At 50.4% G+C, this 20440-nt stretch overlaps 1 protein-coding gene across 1 annotated transcript in view; it reads right to left on the bottom strand.

Moving 5' to 3' along the window:
* Positions 1-64: 64 nt before the first annotated feature.
* TMEM120B (transmembrane protein 120B) overlaps positions 65-20440 on the bottom strand; it is a 42689-nt gene continuing 22313 nt past the window's right edge. The window contains exons 4-12 of the mRNA XM_049619394.1: positions 19677-19736; positions 18919-19014; positions 13502-13591; positions 5570-5635; positions 5015-5076; positions 3749-3841; positions 2570-2634; positions 2153-2221; positions 65-1640 (exon numbers count right to left, since the gene is read on the bottom strand). Coding sequence (XP_049475351.1) covers positions 1527-1640; positions 2153-2221; positions 2570-2634; positions 3749-3841; positions 5015-5076; positions 5570-5635; positions 13502-13591; positions 18919-19014; positions 19677-19736 — 715 coding nt within the window. The 3' untranslated portion in view covers positions 65-1526. The remainder of the gene's footprint in view (positions 1641-2152; positions 2222-2569; positions 2635-3748; positions 3842-5014; positions 5077-5569; positions 5636-13501; positions 13592-18918; positions 19015-19676; positions 19737-20440) is intronic.

Below are 20440 nucleotides of genomic sequence, written 5' to 3'. Positions count from 1 at the left end.
TTAGCTGCTTTTGCCCTACAACTGCAGGCTAAGGTAGTTGTAACAGATTATCTGGCCCTCAAATATTTACTTACCATCTGGCCCTTTACAGAAAAAGTTTACCGACTCCTAGTCTAGGGAAAACTCAAGTGCCTTAGGGCCAGATGGGAGGTGCAAACGAGTGAAACAGGACAGGTACAAAAGGGAGTGGTGGGTCTGTGGCATACTAGAAAGCAAGCACCCCATCCTAGGCAGGCAGCTCAGCCCAGCCAAGAACTGCCCTGTAGCAATGTTGACAGATCTTTCCATTTTTCTAGGGAAAGTAGAAATCTGGGTTTTTATGTGGACCCTTACTGGGGTGGAGGGGAAATTTCATATTTTAAAAATGTAACAATTAAAAAAGAAGCTTAAACTCCCCTGAGAGCCAAAGCATGACTGTGGATGCCAGCCCTGAACTCTGGTCAGAGGGGGTTTGTAGGGAAATAGTTAAAGGCAGCTGAGGCTCGCGTGTGGGAGAAGGCGCCGAACATTCAACCAAACCTGCTAGCTTCTTCATCGTCCCCACAAGCATTCAAGTACAGAATCCGACACAAGGTGACCAGCGGACTTGTCCTGGCTTCCAAGTGCCACCTCCTAGAAGTGAGCCTGCTCAGACTCTCCCCACCAACATTCTAGAACCTAAGGGGGAGGGTGGGTGAGCTCTGTGATGGCTTAAGTCCCAGCCAGCGCTGAAAGTAAGGGTCCCACTCACTGCAAGAATTCAGGAAGGTGGGCTGAGGGGTGGGGGTCAGGAAGCCAAACTTTCAAATTCAAAAAAACCCAACACCAAACGATCTCAAACCACCCAAGTGATGCCAAGGCTGGGGCGCCCTCTGGTGGTAGCAGCACCCCCCTCGCCTCAGGCCCACCCCAGGGACCAGGCCCTCGGGGAGGCAGGGCACCTCTCCCCAGGTGGCCAGCAGGAGGGAGAGGAAACACAAAGAGCACCAGGCACAGACAGACAGTGATTCTCTGAGAACTTAAATACCCCACCACGGAGCAGCGGAGGCCAGGAGAGCTTACAGTGGAAGCGGTTTGCCGGTTTGCCCCGGGGAGGGAGGCTCCACAGGACGCCGAGGGGTTTCCTTCCACCTGCTGGGGACTCAGTAAGTAGCAGGTCGGCACTCCAGCGAGGCACATCCAAACCCCAACCTGAGGGGCTCCCTGAGGCTTTAGGCCCCCGCCCAGGAAGACTGACCCAGTCTCAGCCGTGAGAGGGCAGCGAGGGAAGACTGCGGATTCTAGGGCAGTCGGGAGGACCCCGTGTTAAATATGTCATAAATAGGGAGGCTGAGCAGGCTAACATTGTGCAGACGGGCAGGGGCCACATTCCTCTTGTCCACCGGGGACCAGGGCCTTGGCCCTTCTACCAGTGATGCGCTGGCCCCTGAGGTGGCTGCTGCAGTGGCCAAGGACACTGTGGGGAGGAAATCAGGTGCAGCCAGGTGCCAGCTGGAACCCCCTGCAGTCTTGAACCCCAGGGGCTGGGGGTGCACAGGTCCCTTGGCTCACAGCTTCTTCCCTTTGTTTCTGTTCTTCTGAAGTTTCGCGTGCACGACTTTGAGTGTGGTCAGGAAATTGCCAAGGAAGAGGACGAGGAAAGTGAGCGCCAACACGAACACCTGGGCAGGGGCAGGGGCGTGCGGGAAGATAGGGGAAGGCCCAGCACGGGGGAGGGGAAAGGAGGAAAAGGTTGAGCCAGCTCAGATCGGCTCCCGGCTGAGATGTCCACTCTGCCTCCGTGACCTCGCGACCCCCTTAGCGTAAGCTGCCAGAAAACTGCGGGGTTCCACCAGCAGAAAGCAGAGATCTGGGCCAACTGTGTGAAGGCTGTGAATCCTCAGGGTCACGGAGGGTTGGAGATGGCTTCTCTCTTGCCCCCTCCCCTCCCCACCCATAGCATTCAATAGGGCTCTCAGACCACTTAGGGGTTCCGCGGCTTCCCAAGTTCCCTCCCAGTCTCCCAGGCCCCAGTAGCAGGGAGCTCTGAGCACAGGGCCCCATGGTGAGGAATCAAGAGGTAGCTGAGGAAAGAATTCTCTCCAAGCTGGCCCAGCCTTCTGCAGGACACCCTCTGCCACCCGCCAGCACACACGCACACGCGCACACACACACACACACACACACCCCATACCTGCCATTCTCTGCATTCCTCGTGGCTGGAGAGCTCAAACAACGTGATGGCATTGTAGAGCTGCCAGAACTGGAGAGAGGGAGGCAGGCGCCGCTTGTCCCAACAGACTCCCCTGGAGTCCCACATGGGGAACCCCAGGGAATGGGCCAGCCTCCCCCAGGGTTCTGGTATCACCTATCCCAAGACACTGAGAACCCCCCAAAATGAAACTGGGGCCACCCTATGCCAGAACACCCTGAAGATGTGGGAATCAGCATGCTGGTGCTGAGGGCCACTTCTGTCTCTTGCCTTTGGCATCCCAGGACCCTGTAGGGCCCAGCCCGGGGATGGCTGGTGAATGTGGGAGAGGCCTGAAGACCTCCCGTTCCCAGGGTCAGCCCAGAGCAGGGGACACCCACAAACTCCAGGGGGACTCACATGGCCACAGAACAGGAAAGGCAGGAGGAAGGTGAGGCCCCGCCACATCCAGGACTGGAACCCTTCTGTGGAGAGGAAGGAGGAAGCCAAGGGCCCATGTGAGGGGGTTCAGTTGCCCCCACAGCCCCACCAGGCGCCTGCGGCCTAGCCACACCAGTCACCCCGAGACTAGCCACACGGGGCAGGGAGGACAACCCTCTCCTCTCGTGGATGGGTGAGCACTCAGCTATGAAAATCACCCAGAGCACATGCAGAACACCTGGCACCAGGCCTGACTGCTCTCAGGCCTCAAGTCACCAAGAACTCCTAGAGCTGGATGACACTTGCAGAAAGCTGACATGACAGGCACTGTGTTTTAATAAGTTCTTTAATTTGCACAGAATTTTGCATTTTATAATGGACTTTTGCATGCATCACTTCAACTGAGTCCTGACAAAGTAGGGCCTACGTTGCAGAGTAATTCAACGAAAATGACCATCTCAAAAGATGGCAGAATTTTATGAGTTTCCTGTGAAAGTTGAAACGAGTTCTTAAGCTCTTCTGACTGGGCAATCGCCCCATGAGTTAAAAAAAAAAAAGGAGCGCCTGGGTAGTCCAGTCGGTTAAGCGTCCGACTTCGGCTCAGGTCATGATCTCATGGTTCATGAGTTCAAGCCCCGTGTCAGGTTCTGTTGTGACAGCTCAAAGCCTGGAGCCTGCTTCAGATTCTTGTCCCCCCTCTCTCTCTGCCTCTCCCCCACTCTCTCTCTCTCTCAAAAATAAACATTAAAAGAGAATTTTAAAAAAAATTTTAAAAATTAAGCACACCTTCCCAATGTATATACATATGTGTCTATATATATTTATATGTAGGTATATTATACACAAATTATACATGCACAACACTAGGCTAGCATTATAATATAAAACACAGATTAAAAAAAATAGACACTTGGTAAGACAGAAGCATGCATCAAGGCCTGGCACACAGCTGGCCTCAAGCTTGTCAGCTGAAACAGAATCCATGATGAATTATGAAAAGCAACTTAGGCAAGAGGCCAGCAGCCCTGGTTTTGTGTGTGGTAGGTCTTATTATGTTTTTATTGGTCTGTGCTCCCAGTGTAGGAAGTTAGGGGTGAGGTCTGGGGGAGCAAGGAGGGGCCAGTACTCGTCTACCTACCCCCAGGTTGGGCTACTTACCCACCGTGAGGTCCAGATGATTCCTCTCTCCCAGAGCCCGCAGCCTGTAGAGGCAGCCCCTCTGGTAATAATATTGCAGGAACTGGACACAGCCTGCAGGGGGAGCACAGCACCAGGCTCAGAGCCTGCAGGACCCGGCACCAGCTCTGTGCAGACCCAGGGGTCTTCACTGCCCAGAGGGCAGCCCCCTCCCATTCCCAACACACACACACACACACACACACACACACACACACACACACACACTCAGCCTGAACCCACTTTATCCCTTATCCAGAATACAATAGGAGCAGGTTATCTGAAGACCCAGCTAAGCACCAATTAGGCTAGAAACTTCTAGAGCTTTCCTAAGCATGCAGTGGGCACTCAATAGATACTTGTTGGAATGGTGGCATCATGCTGGGAGCTGTGTGTAATGCTAAGACAGCAAGAGACATTTTCATACAATGAGATACTTAGTAGTTACTAAAAATGAAGAGATAGCCTTCTCTGTATTGACACAGAAAAATACCCATCATGGGGGCACCTGGGTGGCTCAGTCCATTAAGTATCTGACTCCTGCTTTGGGCTCAGGTCATGATCTCACAGTTCGTGAGTTTGAGCCCCATATCTGAGCCCCGTATCTGTATCTGGCTGTCTGCTGTCAGCACAGAGTCTGCTTTGGATCCTCTGTCCCCCTCTCTGCCTTCCCCCTGCTCACGTGCTTTCTCTCTCTCAAAAATAAACAAACATTAAAAATAAATGTAAAAAAATAAATTGTATTGTTTTAATTGGCAATACACACACACTATAAAATTCAAAGGGAACAAACAGGTACTGGATGAAAAATAGAACTCTCTGTTGCTATTCCCAACTATCCAAGCTTCCAATTCCCAGAGGTGACCTCTGGGACCAGTTCACTGTACATAAATCCAGAATTATTCTTAAATGAGAAAAAGAACATATACTCTATTTCCATTTTGAGTTGTGCCTTCAACACCACTCAGTTCACAAAAGTCACAACTAGTCCAGTTGTGACATGTGGAAGAAAAGGCAGTGGTGGGAGATTCTAGGGGTAAGGGTGGTCAGGCTGCCCCTACCCCAGGATGGGGCAGTGATCTGGGGGGAGATGCCTCTTTCCTGGATTTCTGGGATCCTCCCCTGCCTGGAGCTCCCTTCCACACCAGACACACCCCTCACAAGGGAGGAGGGATGACAGGGGCCTCCATCAGTGAAAGCCACAGGAAACCATGCCCCCTCCCCCCAATCTAGGCAAGAGACACTCACTCTGAAAAATGGAAAACGCTAAAAACTGATTACGAAACTTCTGATAAATTAATCCGTTAGGCCTGCAGAGAAGTGGGGGAAAAGCAAAGGTGAGGCATGCTGTGAAATCAGACATTCATCTTTGTCCCTCTCTATTCCAACTAAGAGAGAAAAGCTTTTAAAATTAAACAGAGGTCCCTGATTTCTGCCCTTCTTCAGCACCAGTGTCTCTCAGGCTGGACCAGATTACTTCTGTCATTGCTTTAAGCCCGTTCTACAACCTGGGGACACATATCATCATTCTGAAGCCTAAGTTCTTATTGATTCCCACTCCCTCCATCTGTCTCCTTTGGAGCCTCATCCGTGTGCTCTGTCGCTCCCTGTTACCTCTGCCTCAGCCAGCAGGCCATTGGGACCTCCCCAGAAACCTCCCAGCGGGCCTGGGGGATCCCTGCGGCCTGGCTATAAGCTCACGCTTTCCTTCTTGGCCCAAAAGTCAGCCCAGGCCAGGAGCCCCGAAGGTGCCCCCTTGCCTACCGCCAGCTCCCCCCATTCATGGACCCCCATGAGACTCACCAGGTCAGCATCACTCCAGAGAGGAACGTGGACACGTAGTGGTGAGACACCCACCAGCCTTTAATTCTTGGAGAGAGGACAAGGAAAAGGAGCTCAGGTGGGGAAGGAAACACAGGTGGCTCTTGTTCTCAGACTTGGGGGGGGGGGGGTGGCTGCTCTGCGGCCCAGAAACAGCCATGAAATAGACCTAAGCCATGACTCTGCGCTTTTCTCTGTCCTACAGAAATGCACAATCACACATAAACCACTCACAGATTGGCCATGAGACCCACAGAAGGACTCGGGCCCCCAGTGGCTTCCCACTACCCTAAGAACACATCCCTAATCACACCCCAGCTTCAAGCCCTGTCTCCCTGTCCTCTCCTTGAACCTGCCAAGCCTATTGCTACCTCAGGTCCTGTTATAGGCTGAATTGTGTCTCTTAAATTCCTATGTCGCAGCCCTAACCCCCAGTACCTTAGAATGTGACTGGTTTTGGAGATAGGAACTTTATTTATTTTAAGTAATCTCCATACCCAACATGGGGCTCAAATTCACGACCCAGGTATCAAGAGTCACACGCTCCACTGACTGAGCCAGCCAAGGACCCCTGGAAGTAGGAACTTTAAAGAGTTAATTAAGGTTTAAAAAAAGGTGATAGGGGAGTGCCTGGGTGGCACAGTCGGTTAAACACCCGATTCTTGGGGCACCTGGGTGGCTCAGCCGGTTAAGCGTCCGACCTCAGCTCGGGTCATGATCTCACAGTCTGTGAGTTCGAGCCTTGCGTCGGGCTCTGTGCTGACAGCTCGGAGCCTGGAGCCTACTTCAGATTCTGTGTCTCCCTCTCTCTCTGCCCCTCCTCTGCTCATGCTCTGTCTCTCTGTCTCAAAAATAAAAATATTTTAAAAAATTAAAAATCAAACAACACCCGATTCTTGATCTCAGGTCAGGTCGTGATCTCCGTTTGTGGGTTTGAGCCCCACATCAGGTTCTGTGCTGATGACACAAAGCCTGCTTGGGATTCTGTCCCTCCTTTTCTCTGCCCCTCTCCCACTTGTGCATTCGGTCTTTCTCTCAAAATAAATAAACTTAAAATAAAATTTTAAAAAAGGGCACCTGGGTGGCTCAGTTGGTTAAGTGTCAGACTCTTGACCTCAGAGCTCAGAGTTCAAGCCCCCAAAGGCCACATGAAGCCATGGTGACCATCTGTAAGCTAGGGACAGGCCTTAGGGGAAACCAATCCTGCTGGCACCTCACCTTGATTTTGGACTTCGAGCCTCCAGAACTACAAGAAAATAGATTTCTGTTGTTTAAACCACCCAGCCTGTGGTATTTTGTCTAACAGGGACTTTGTACTTGCTGTTCTCTCTGCTTCAAGAACTTGGCCTGCCTGGCTCCTAATCCAAATTCAAGTTTTGGACCAACTGTCACCTCCCCCAAAAGGCCTCCGGCTACCTTATCTAAAACAGACAGGCAGCCCCACTTTACACGACACCACCCTGTTTCATTTTCTTCACGGTGCTTACCACTATCTGAAATTACTCATTTTTTCCCCTTGTTTGTTCTCTGAACCCTCTTCTCCAAATGTAAACATCAGAAAAGCAGCAATTTTGTCTGTCTTCTTCATGGATGTATCTGTGACACCTGGCTCAGAGCAGGTGCTCAGTGTGTTGAATAAACACAGCGCACGCACACACACACACACTTACAGAGAGCTGGAGCTACCTACGTTATCCCACGCAGACAGAGAGAAATGACAGACTGTCCACACAGCATCTCACATCGTCCCAGACAGTTTCTCCCTGGGAGCCCATGCCCTGGGCTCATCTGCTCCTCCATCTACAGCAGGGCCCTGACCAGCCCTGGACTTCCTGTGTCCAGTCCAGAAGCTGTGGGAACCCTGTTTTCAGAACCCAGTGCTCCCCCAACTGAGGGCTCTCACTCCACAGGACGGGAGGGAGCCTCACTGTCAATCCCTCCTCAGTGTCAATGTTCCAGCCTAGATGAAAGCTGGACCCTCAAACCTTTTAACCTTCGAAGTCCTTGAGTCTTGTCTCTGGCCTCTGATCTTCTCCAGCCTCTAAGAGCTCAGTTACCTGAACACAATGTGGCAATGATTTGCTTTGCCAAAGGCAGCCTGGGAGCAGCTGGGCTCCTTCCTCCCAAGGACTGGCCAGTAGAAATTTGGTTCCCCAAACCCTCACCAATGCTGGATTCCAAGTTTTAAAATTTCTTATTAGGTGAAAATTACTGTGTCATTGAGGTTTTAACTTGCATTGTCTTAGTAAGTGGGTTTGAGTTGTCTTAAAACCTTCTAATCAGATGCAGACATCCTACAAGCAGGGACTGGATCTTACTCATCTCTCCTCTTTGCAATCCCACAATAGACCTGGACATAAATTAGGGGCTCAGGCATGGCCTGTGGATGCCTCAAGGGTTATGGTTAGGAACAAGGTCTTAGGTGACTCTTTATGCCTAGCACTAACAGCACCTGGTAAACATTAGGCACTCAATAGATGCTGAAACGAATGAAGTGATGTCCAGGAGGTATGGCCGATGAAGCAGCAGCTGGTCTAGACGCCACCAGCATGCAGGTGCAGGACGAGACATCCACCCACTTCTTTGTGCCCAGACTCCCCCTCCCAATGTCCCTGTATTGCCTGTCAGAGTCTACAAGGACCCCTGGCTCTAATTTTCTGATAGAAAAGGCAGTTAGCCCCATCTGCAGACTTTCAGCTTGCAGAGCACCCAAGAAGCCTCTCCGGAACCACTTCTCCCCAAGTTCTCTGCAGAGCCACACACACAAGCCCTTGAGGCTTGGCAAACCCAGTGCCCCTTTGTCTTCTTCCCCCACCCCCCCCCCCCCCCCCCCCCCGAGAATGCCCCCTCCTGGTGTGGGAGCAGCCAGAGACGCAGCATGTATGCAGCAAGCCTGGCTGGGCAGCAGCTCTCAGTCCACAGCTCACAGTGCCCAAAGCCCAGCTCTGACAGGTGCCCCCAATAAGTAAGCACTGCTCAGATGCACTAGGAAAGGCTAGAAACTGCTTCTTCCCTGGCATGGCGTTCACGAGCCCCCTCATCTATCTGCAGTCTCCAGGGTGCTGGGCTGGTTTTGTGCCCTGTGTGTGTGTGTGTGTGTGTGTGCAACTGCTTTATTGTGATTCAATTCAGATTATCATACACGTCATCCACTTAGTGGATCCACAAGTCAGTGGTTTTCAGGACATTCACACAGCTGCACAACCGTGACTACAATCAGTTTTAGGACATTTTTATCACCCCAAAAGAAACCTGCACCCATTACTCACTCTTTGGGCCTGTTTTGCCACAGAAATAAAGTTTGTAGGGGTTAATGGGCTTTTTAATGTACAGACAGTAGATACCCAATGAAGAGTGGTATACACATAGCCACAATGTAGGAGGCGTGGCCCAGTGTCTGGGGATGGTGCCCGAGGAGACCACAGTCCTCTCTTTAGGACCACCTCAGCCACATTTACACGTGTGCACAATCTACAGGCACCAGCAATTATTCAATCACAGGCTGTTTCTGGCTTTGAGCTTGGGTCATGTGGGCAGTCAGGGGAAAGAGCTAGCTTCCACTCTGAGGATCCCTCCCTCCTGGCCACCCCTAGTCTTTATCCTAGGAAAGGCCCCTACAACAGCCAGTTGGAACCAAGCACCCATGGGCCGGCTGGCCAAGAAAGCTAACACGATCCCTGATTCATTACTTATTCTGGCCCAGAACTAACTATAAAGGCCATCTGCTGTTTTGCCTCTCTGTCAATCACCACCCCCAACCCCCTGCACACCCCCATCCTCCCTGCATGCTGGCTTCACGCCAGGCCCTTCCTTTGGTGAACCACCTCATCCCCACACTCCATCTGGGTGGTTGAAAGGGAGCTGAGGGATATAACTGGGCACATGACTCACAGCCAGGCAATCGGGGCTCTACATCCCTTCAGCCACAGTGATTGGCTCAGGGATGAGCATATGACCTCAGCCCAGACAATCAGAAATCAGTCTCAAAATTACAACTGGATCTTCCGAGGAAAGGATCTTCCGAGGAAAGAGCTCTTTCCTGTGAGATTGTTGATTTGTTGTGATGCTGGCCAGTGCAGCAGCAGAACAGAATGGGGAGAAGGACTGTTAACACTGAGCCAGTTTTAACGCCTTGAACTATTAATACACAGGCATACTTCAGAGAGATTGTGGGTACACTTTCAGGCCACTGCAACAAAGCAAATGTCACAATAAAGCAAGTCAAGTGAAGTTTTTGGTTTCCCAGTATCTATAGAAGTTATGTTTACACTGTACTGTAGTCTAGTTAAGTGTGCAAAAGCAGGTCTAAAAAAACAATGCACAGGGGCTCCCGGGTGGCTCAGACAGTTGGTCAAGCACCCAACTCTTGATTTCGCTCAGGTCACAATCTCAGGGTTGTTGAGATCGAGCCCTGTGTCAGGCTCTGTGCTGACCGTGAAGCTGCTTAAGATTCTCTGTCTCCCTCTGCCCCTCTCCCCTGCTCATACTCTAAAATTAAAAAAAAATTTAAATAAAAACAAAACAAAACAAAACAAAACAATGTATATACCCTCATTTAAAAATATATTGTGGGGCTCCTGGGTGGCTTAGTCGGTTAAACGTCCGGCTTCAGCTCAGGTCATGATCTCACAGCTTGAGTTTGAGCCCCACATTGGGCTCTGTGCTCACAGCTTGGAGCCTGGAGCTTGCTTCAGATTCTGTGTCTCCCTCTCTCTCTGCCCCTACCCTGCTTGTGCTCTCTCTCATAAATGAATAAATGTTTAAAAAAAAAAATTAGGGGCGCCTGGGTGGCTCAGTCAGTTAAGCATCTGGCTTCGGCTCAGGTCATGATCTCACAGTTCGTGGGTTCAAGCCCCATGTCGGGCTCTGTGCTGATAGCCCAGAGCCTGGAGCCTGCTTTGGATTCTGTGTCTCCCTCTCTCTCTGCCCCTCCCCTGCTCTCACTCTGTCCCTGTGTCTCTCAAAAATAAATAAACATTAAAAAAATTTTTTTTAATAAAAAATTAATTTAAAAAATATATATTGCTAAAAAAATACTAACCATCATCTGAGCTTTCAGCAAATTTTAATTACTGATCACAGATCACTGTAACAAATATAATAATAATGAAAAAAGTTTTAAATACTGAAAGAATTAGCAAAATGTGACAGAGACACCAAATGAGCGAATGCTGTTGGAAAAATGATGCCGATAGACCTGCTCGGCACAAGGCTGTCACAAATCTTCAATTTATAAAAAACACTATGTTTGCGAAGTGCAATTAGACAAGGTATGCTTATATATGTTTCCCCCTCAGGTTTACTCCTATCTGGTGGTTTTCCCTCATTTGCAGGATTTGCAAAGGAACTTGATTTGCTTATTGCACTAACTGAGCTAATGAACCACAGCTCCAAAGTCATTCCAGAAGATAAAGCACCAAACCCACCCCACCCATTCCAGATCCCAGCCCTCACCACATCCAAACCCCTGCCCCAGGTCACAGCAGAAGACAGGCCCAGAAGAACAGTCCCATTACAACTTGAGATACCCGCTGAAGTGTTAGGCGAATGAGACTTGGCTTTGGAACCCCACTTCTACCCCCCTGTGTCCCCCTCCCCACTTTCCTGGTGTGACCCACACTTGCAGGGACCTCCACTCAGTCCTGTTCCTTTCTCTCTGGTAACGCCTCTCCCCCCGCCCCATCCACAGCTTGTCACACTAGATAAAGAGGTGACCAGAGTAACTCTTACTAAAGTGTTAGTGACTGTTAGAGATGTAGCATGCCTCTGAAGACTCTTAGAGTCCATCAGAAGGATAAAACTGTAAGACTGACAGCAAGCCCATGACAACAGAAAGAGAACTCATGACCAAGAAGACTTTGCCACTTGCCCCGGCCCCCTTTCCCCACTATCTACCACCCTGGCTCCCCTCCAATGACACCCAAAAGCAGAAAGATACTATTCACTACAATTAAGGAAGACTATGAGTGTTATTTATTTGATGAGATTTTTCACTTCAGTGTTTCCCAAAGCTTGGGGTGTGTATATCAAGTTTTAGATGACACCTGGGGGTCGCACTAGATGCTACTGAACTGTGTGGGGAAAGGGCATCTCTTTAGTTCTCTTTGTTCTCCTAAGTCCGGGAGAGTCTCTTTAATGCCTCTCAGGTCCAAAAATCTCCCTTTTCACACTCATGTACACACACGAAGAGAGAGATGGCAGGCCTCAGGCTCAGAGCCTTCCGGAAGCAAAAATAATTGACTTCAATAACTTATACAAGGAAAACAAAAGGATATTTTTACACTACTTCCTCCTTCCTGCGACTGATGCTGGTTTTCCATGTATGGTGATGAAATAAAATTTCCTTCTAAAATAAACTAATATTTATTGAAGTTTAAAAAAAAAGGAGAGGTTGATTTAAAATGTGAACATTATCAACCAGATGATACATGGAAAAGGCAAAAATGGAGAGGGTGGGTAAAAAACAAGTGTAGTTTGAGAAACACTGATCTTTTTTTCTAAAGGGCTACATGCTGCAGGGCTGTATACCTAAAATTCGCTGTTCCCCTGCTCCTTACCTCTGGGCTCTACATGCAGGCTAAGGCCCGGCAGGGCAGGGATCTGCCATAAGAGACCACTGGGCAGAAAGTGAAAAGGTGGCAAATTATTTAGGAGTTTGTAGACACCCCCCCAATCTGACACACACAGTTCATGACAGTTCCTTAGTGGTGTCCAGAGGGGAAGAAGCAGGGAGGGGTTGGGCGGTTGTTACTTCCTGTTTCAGGGGAAAATAGGGGCAAGCATGGCACACAGAGATGAAAACGGCCATCCCAAAAAGGAATCAGACCTGTGGAAAATGGGTCCTGCAGGTGGCAAGTCGTGGTCTCAGCTCAGAGACAGGTGGGGGTAGGAAGGAGAATGAGAAAATAGCAGGGCTCCTGGCATAGGAGGCCCTCAGTGATGGGGAGCCCCAAGTGTCTTGATTCACTCAGCAACCCTGAGACACACTCCCCCAGGGGGCTGTGAAATAGCCCAGAGAGTGGACATCAGTTGCCCAGGGTCACAGAGCTGCTCAGGAATAGCACTGGGACTAGAACTCTGGAACCCTCACTCCCAGCCTGGCTGTCTTCCTCCTCAGCACCAGCTGGGTAACAAAGCAGGTTTGAACCAAGGCCGTTACCACATGTTCTCCATCCTCCCTATCTCCCGGGGCGGGGGGGGGGGGGGGGGGGGGGGGGTGGGGACCAGTCACTCCTGTCACCAGAATCCATTCATCCTCATGGTGACAGTATCCCAATTTTCCTCTGGGGAACCACTCCCCTCCTGACACTCAGCTCCTAAGCTGTAGGGGCAGGCATGAGGCTCAAGCCTGGCCAATCACAGCCATGCATTCTCTGGCCACAGTGATTGGTGCACAGACAGGCACATGATTCAGCAAGTGCCAATGGGACCCAGTGAGGCTCTTGGAAGAAAGTGATGTGCCCTATTTTGCTGAGAATGCTAGAAACAAAGACTTGAGCCTGGAGCTCCCAGGTGCTTCTACATGGAGCCTGAGAATGAAGACATCATACTAGAAGGCAGAGGTGAAGGGTGGAGAGAAAGCGGGTCCTGATAACATTGTCTAAGTACCTGGATTAAGCTTGACCTGAAGTCAGTCCCAACAGACCTGTTCCTTGATACGAGAAAATAAACTTCTTGTTGTGTTAAACCCATTTGAGTTAGTTTTTTGTAAGCAAGAGACTGACCATGGCGAGTGACACTGCACCAGCAGACATGTTTTCCCTCCTCCCTGGATCTGAACAGTCACGGACAACCCCCCGCCCCCTCTGAGGAGGAAGGGAATACAGGCTGGGGGTGACAGCCCTCCCCTGCATCCGTTCCAGATCTCCCTTTGGTTCCCCCTATCCCCCCCCACAAAGCCAGGTCCCCCGTTACCTCGAGCCATTGCTGATGAGAATGCTCTCCCGGATTGTCAGGGTGCAGTAATACCACACCAGCAGGAAGTTAAAAACTTCGTCAGTCACCCTGGTGGAAAGAAACAACCCCGGGGAGGAGAGCAGGCATGAGAACCGGGCACAGATCTCCCACCCGCGCTGCAACAGAACAAGCACACCAGGATGAGTGCTGCCTACCAGGCGTGCCTCTGGAAACTCGTGCTGATCCTGGGCAAGGCAGAGGAAGCCTGGCCTCCACCTGGAGGGCCTGTCTCCCTCACCTTTCTACCGAAATCCAACCCACCTTTAGGGCTCTAGCTGGTTTCCTCTGCCTCCCTGAGCACTCAGCCTAGGGCACCCTCTCTCCCTTCTAAATTCTCACTGTCTGATGTGAAATTTTTGGTGGAATGGCAACAGGACTCTAAGTAGAAAACCTAATAGTTTATTAAAAAAATTTTTTTTACATTTATTTATTTATTTTTAAGAGACCGAGCACAAGCGGGGGATGGGCAGAGAGAGGAGGAGACACAGAATCCGAAACAGGCTCCAGGCTCCGAGCCGTCAGCACAGAGCCCGACGCGGGGCTCGAACTCACAAACCGTGAGATCATAACCTGAGTCGAAGTCGGACGCTCAACCGACTGAGCCACCCAGGCGCCCCTCTAATACTTTATTTTTAGACTGTCTACAGCCTCAAAATGTAAATTCCCTCTGTCCCCTTAAACCATCTTTAAACTTCGTTGCACTTACAAAACAGTTCTTACGGCCTGAATCTCGTCTGTAAGATGAACTTAAGAACTCCCGGCCTCCTCTGTGGTACCAGAGCTGGGCGGAGCAAGTCTTCAAGGTGGGCGGAACAGAGCGGCTGGAGCCGCTGCTGTGGCCTGGTCAGGGTGGAGAGCTTGCAGACATGCTGTGTGTGACCCTGTCAGAGACCTGTCCGGCCTCAGCTCTGCTGTCTGTAAAATGCAGAGGCCGACCCCCTACCTGAACATTCCTGGGTGAAGGGTCCTGGGACAGAGCCGGCAACAGACAGCCCCTTGGAGGGCTCCCCTGCCCCTGATGCTAATGAAGGCTTTATCTTCCACCCCAAAGGGAAGCGCCTCGGTAGCTGCCAGTGCCCTCCACATCCACTCAGCGTGGGAACAGAAGTGACTGTACGGGGCGCCATCCATCTGCACATGGGAGGGAGAACACTTCCAATCTCCTCCATTCCTGTCTCTGACAACTATGGGGACAACTATGATAACCCCAGGAGGGAAATGAAAGAGTGTGACTCCAACAATAAGTAGAAGTTGGAAGGTGTCTTTCAAGCTACGTGACCCTGTTTTGTGGTCACAGATGACAGACTTTCCACCCCAAGCCCTCTTGAACCATCGTCTGCAGAGGCGGTCTCAGGAGGGCCAGGAGCACACTCTGGAAACTCGGGGCCTGAGTTCAAATCCCAGCTCTGCCTCTTTCCCGCTGTGGGACCGGGGGCACATTGGTAATCCCCCCCACCGTGCCGTCACTGCCCCCCCTGGAGCAGAGAGAGTACCAGCAGCTCCCGTGTAGGCCGCTATGAACATCGGCTGAGTTTCACACATGCAGGGTGTAGAACAGTGCCTGAGGCATAGGAAGGGCTACATACGTTCCCGGTTATAATTTTGGAAGTATCACAGAGTACCCAAAGGCTGATAAATGAGTCTCAGATGCTTAACTCCGAGGAAATCAAAGGCTTACTTGAACAGGGTGTTGGGGTGGGGTCGGCCTCCCCAGTGCAGAGTCACTTAGATACTGACTTCTGAGCTCGCCTCCAAACAAGAGGCAGGCCCAGGAGTGAGTCCGGGTTACCAGGATATTTTTCATTGGTCCTTTCCTATATCTTGTCAGTAAAGAGAAGAATGGAGTAAAGTTTTATGGCCCCAGCGCGTTAGGGACATGCTTGAGGTGCTGGCCTCGGCCTGCTCTGACAAAATGTATGAGCTTCCTGTTGCCGCTGTAACAAATGACCACAAACCTAGTGGCTTAAAGCAACATACATTTATTTCCTTATAGTTCTGGAGGTCAGAAGTCTGCAATGGGTCAGCAGGGCTGGGCTCCTTCTGGAGGCCGTAGGGGAGGATCCATTTCCTTACCTTTTCCAGCTTCTTGAGGCGCCTGCATTCCTTGTTTTGTGGCACTGCATCACTGACCTCCGCTTCTGACTCGGACCCTCCTATCTCCCTCTTCTAAGGACTCTTGTACTTACACTGGGGCCACTGAATAATCCAGGATAATCTCTTCTCAAGATCCTTAGCTTAACCTATCTGCAAAGATGTTTTGCCATGTAAGGTAATATATTTGCAGATTCTGAGGATTAGAACGTGCACGCCTTCAGGCTGCCACACCAGGCCAGCGCTAATTACTGGGAACTTGCAATGGGGCAGGCACTTGACATGGATGACCTGTCTGTGTCTTCGAACAGCCCTACAGGACTGCTTCTTGTGCAGGTGCATTTACTACGTCTGTGCCTGTCTACAGAACTCCCAACAGCCAGAACCTGCAACTCCTGGCATGCCTGGGCTCAGAGCTCACTCTGCTGATGCGAGAGGCAGATCGGGAGGGAAGGGGAATTATCACCCTCTGGAAGCAGTCCTCAACTCCCCTGACCAACAGCAGCAGGAAGAAAAATACCCTTGCCCCTTCGCCCCTCAAGTGGGATAACTGAGGCATGTTCCATGCTGTCCCCAGTTCTCCAGCAGCACTGGAGTCCAGATGCCCACACGTAGCCCCTCCTGTCTCACTTCCCATTCCCCTACCAATGTTTCCTGGGATCACCTCCCAAATAAACTGCTGGCACTCAAATGCTCGAGTGCTTGGGTTACTTCTGGGGGAACACAAACTAAGATGGTACAACTTCCCATTTTATAGATGAGGAAACTGAGATTGAGAGAGAGGAAATGAACTGCCCAGGAGTGAAATCCAAACCCAAGCCCAACCAACCCAAGCTTAATCCCAACCACCTCTTTCCTACCAGCTTCAAAACCCAATCCTGATAGAGGACAATTCTAACTAGACACAGCCTCTTGGCCTGAAGGCGGAAGAAGGAGACATCACACTCTCCAGCAGCCTCAGCAAAGCCTCCCAAGGGCCCGGCAACATGGGCAGATGTCCTCTGGTCATGGGGAAGACGAGGAACCACACACAGAGAGATCAAGGGCTCTACTCAAGGTCACACGATCTGTGAGTGGCAGAGCTGGACCTACAACCCATGGTTCTGAAGGACGTTAGCCATGCCCAGCTCCAGACTTAGAGGCACCACGGAAGGGCCTTTGGGTGGGGCACCCAGCAAGGAAACCACCTCAAGGGGGCAAGAGTAAGGAAAGAAAATCCTGCTCTTTGGGCACTGGATATTAAGCTGTGATCTCCTCCAGCACAAAAGATGGCAGCAATCACAACTGCTCACACTTAGGCAGCACTTATGTGCCAGGCACTAAACACTGCAGATATAACCTATCCAGTCCTCTCAACCATTCTACCATGTAGCTCTCACTATCTTCATTTTCTGTGTGAAGAAACTGAGGTGGCGAGAGGTTAGGTCGTTTGCCCAAGGTTAAACAGCAGGGCAAGCTTCCCTGAGGGCAAAAGAAGAGAGATAAGCTACCTGCCCAGCCCCCCTCCCTGGTCCTATTTGTAACCCAAAGAAGGTATACTAAGTTGAATAGAGTTCCCTCAAAATTCACATCCACCCAGGACCTCAGAATATGACCTTATTTGGAAATAGGGGTCTTTGCAAATGTAATTAATTAAGATAAGGTCGGTCATACTGGGTTAGGGTGGACCCTGACTCCAGAGACGGGCGTCCTCATAAGAAGGCCATAAGAGAAACACAGGGACATACAGGGAAGGAGGACAGGACAAGGTTGAGGCACATGAAGCTGAGAATGGAAGGGAACAGCTTTCTTTAAGTCAGGAACGCCAAGGAAGCAGGCACCACCAGAAACTGGAAGAGTCAAGGCAGGATTCTCCCCTAGACCCTTCAGAGTGAGCATGGTTCTGCCCACACCTTGATTTCAGACTTCTGGCCTCTAGAACTGTGAGAAAATAGATTTCTGTTGTTCTAAGCTATCCTGTTCGAGGCACTGTTACTACAGCCCCAGGAAATGCACACAGAAAGGGATGGGGAGAAGACTGAATTTTAGAACTTGACAACATACGACTGGTGTGCCCTTTTGAGGGACCTAGATGTCCCAGTGCAAGGGAATCTGGTTGCACATCAAGTACTTGTATCCTTTCCAGAATGGCATGTGAGCAGGCAGTACTGATGTGTGCAGCCTCTACCCTCCGGGGAACCTGGCCAGCCCCAAGGCGGCAGGCAGGCACGGGCCCAGGACCTCAAAGGGCCTTTGTTTGGACATTCAAGTGGCCAGACCAGCAACCGGACTCCCAGCCAAGCGCTTGCCAGGAAATAAACCCCTGACACGGGGCCAAATGCCCAAGTTGTGCTTGGCTACCTCCCCTCGGGGCAGAAAAGCCAGGGCAGGGGAGGGGGGAATGAAACCCCATGAGGCAGTGCAGCCTGAGCCGCCAGGCCGCAGCCTCTCAGAGCAGCATGGCTTCCACCTGCTCCAAAAGCAGCGGCTGACACTCTCACCGGCATCGCTGGTGCCAGGCACTGGGCAGAGCCCTCCACACGCAGCTCGCACAGCCTGGTGTCCCCCCCCCCCCCATTTTACAGATGGGGAGACTGAGGCTCCCAGAGGGAACGTGCTCACGGTAACGGCCAGTTAGTCCCAAAGCCAAGATTCAAACCCAGGCAGTCTGTGATATTTTCCTTTTTCTTTCCTTTCTTCCCTTCTTTCCTGTTTTCTCTTTCTGTTCATAATTGATATATAATTCACATACCATAAAATTCACCCTTCCAAAGTATACAGTTCATTAGGTTTTAGTATATTCAGAGGGTTGCACATGACTTCCATCTAATTCTGGAACCTTCTCATCACTCCAAAAGAAACCCTATACCCATCAACAGTACCCTCCCCCATTTCCCCTCCGCCCTGCTCCTGACCACTGATCTGCTTTCTGCCTCTCTAGATGTGCCTGTTCTAGACATTTCATATAAATGGAATCATACAATATGTGGCCTTTTCTAACTTCACTGAGCATAACGTTTTCAAGGGTCATCCATGTCGAAGCACGTGTCAGTACTTCATTCCTATTTATGGCCAAATAACATTCCACAATGTCAGTGTGCCACTGGGCTCTTTCCTATCTACTAGTTATAAGGCCTCTTCCAATAGCTGTTCAGTAGATATTTGTTGAATGGATGTAGGGTGGACATGGCTGCCATTTCCCATGAGAAACAGCTCTTCTCTACCTACAATCTACCAAACGTTGCAGATGCAGGAGAGACGCCCCACCAACTCCATGCCTACACACACCACCACCTTCCCGTTACCTGTAGTGAAGGACAAATCGACACGCCACAGCACCTAGGAGCAGGATGATGGTCAGGTAGAGCTTGAACTTCTCGTACTCATCCTTGTAAGCAAATCTGCATTGATAGACACCCCCAGAAAAGGTCACACAACTATTACTATAGTTATAGTAATATAACTGTATCCCATCTGGGGGCAGAATCCTCAGCCCCATCAGATCCTTCACCCACCACTACCCACAGCCCACAAGGACCTTCTGATCCCACCAAAGGAAAGCTCTGGTCTTGAATTAATAGTGACGATCAATTACAGAAAGGGGGCCAATGCGCAAAGTTCCCATGTCACTAGACTCTCAGGTAGGTCTCTGGGCCTGTGATAGGGATGGGCAGGGGGTGGACACAGGTTCCTTCCCAACCAGCTACCGCAAGAGAAACACCATGGCTGCACTGCCCCTGGGACTGACTGATTTCAGATGACAGTACTGCCTACTTCCCAGGAGAACTGTGTGTGATAAGGAGTGGAATGGGGCAGGAGCCATTTCTCATGGGGAAGTGGCACTTCTGTTCACCCAGTGTACTGACTGCGTGAAAAGAGGGAAAGAACCTTCCCAGGATGGTCCCCCAACGAGGAGGAGAGTGTCAGAAAGACCAAGAGCCAGAGCCCCAACTATTAATATTTCTTTATTTACGCAAAAATTCTAGCTTCGTTCATTTCTCCTGAGTTGAAAGAACAAAATGCCTGGCTTCCCTAATGCCAGCTGGGGATCTGAGATACTTACTTGGCCTGGTTGCTGAGAAGGGTCACATTCACATTGCCAAGGACCAGGTTTAAGTAGAGCCTGGAAGGAAAATACCTGTGAGGGCCACTGTGTTCCTTAACAGCCCTGGGAGGGGGCCCCCCAAAACCATTCAAACTCAGTAAGCACACATGGAGCACTGGTGGTAGAAAACAGGGTGCTAAGCTCATTGGTAAAATTCTCACATGGAATGGGAATGATGATCACCTAAAGAATGTGAAAACTGTGACATACAACAGTCATGACGAACTCATTGTCCCCCCATTTTAGCTGGCTGACAGACCACATTTCCCAGGCTCCCTTGCAGCCAATGTGAGCATATGACTAAGTTCCAGCCAATATGGTGAAGGCATGTATACAATCTCTAGGTCAATTTAAAAAGGGCTCTTTTTAAAACTGAGGTATAGGGGCGCCTGGGTGGCGCAGTCGGTTGGGCGTCCGACTTCAGCCAGGTCACGATCTCGCGGTCCGTGAGTTCGAGCCCCGCGTCAGGCTCTGGGCTGATGGCTCAGAGCCTGGAGCCTGTTTCCGATTCTGTGTCTCCCTCTCTCTCTGCCCCTCCCCCGTTCATGCTCTGTCTCTCTCTGTCCCAAAAATAAATAAACGTTGAAAAAAAAAATTTTTTTTAAAAATAAAAAATAAAAAAATAAAACTGAGGTATAACCTTCAGTATATTTATGCCTGGCTTCTTTCCCTCCATATTATGTCTGTGAGATTCATCCAAGTTGTCTATACATAGTATTCCA

Source organism: Panthera uncia (assembly GCF_023721935.1).
Source record: "Panthera uncia isolate 11264 chromosome D3 unlocalized genomic scaffold, Puncia_PCG_1.0 HiC_scaffold_8, whole genome shotgun sequence".
In the NCBI taxonomy this organism is placed as follows: Eukaryota; Metazoa; Chordata; class Mammalia; order Carnivora; family Felidae; genus Panthera; species Panthera uncia.
The sequence above is the reverse complement of the archived record's forward strand: the minus strand, read 5'-3'. Positions and strand labels throughout refer to the sequence as shown.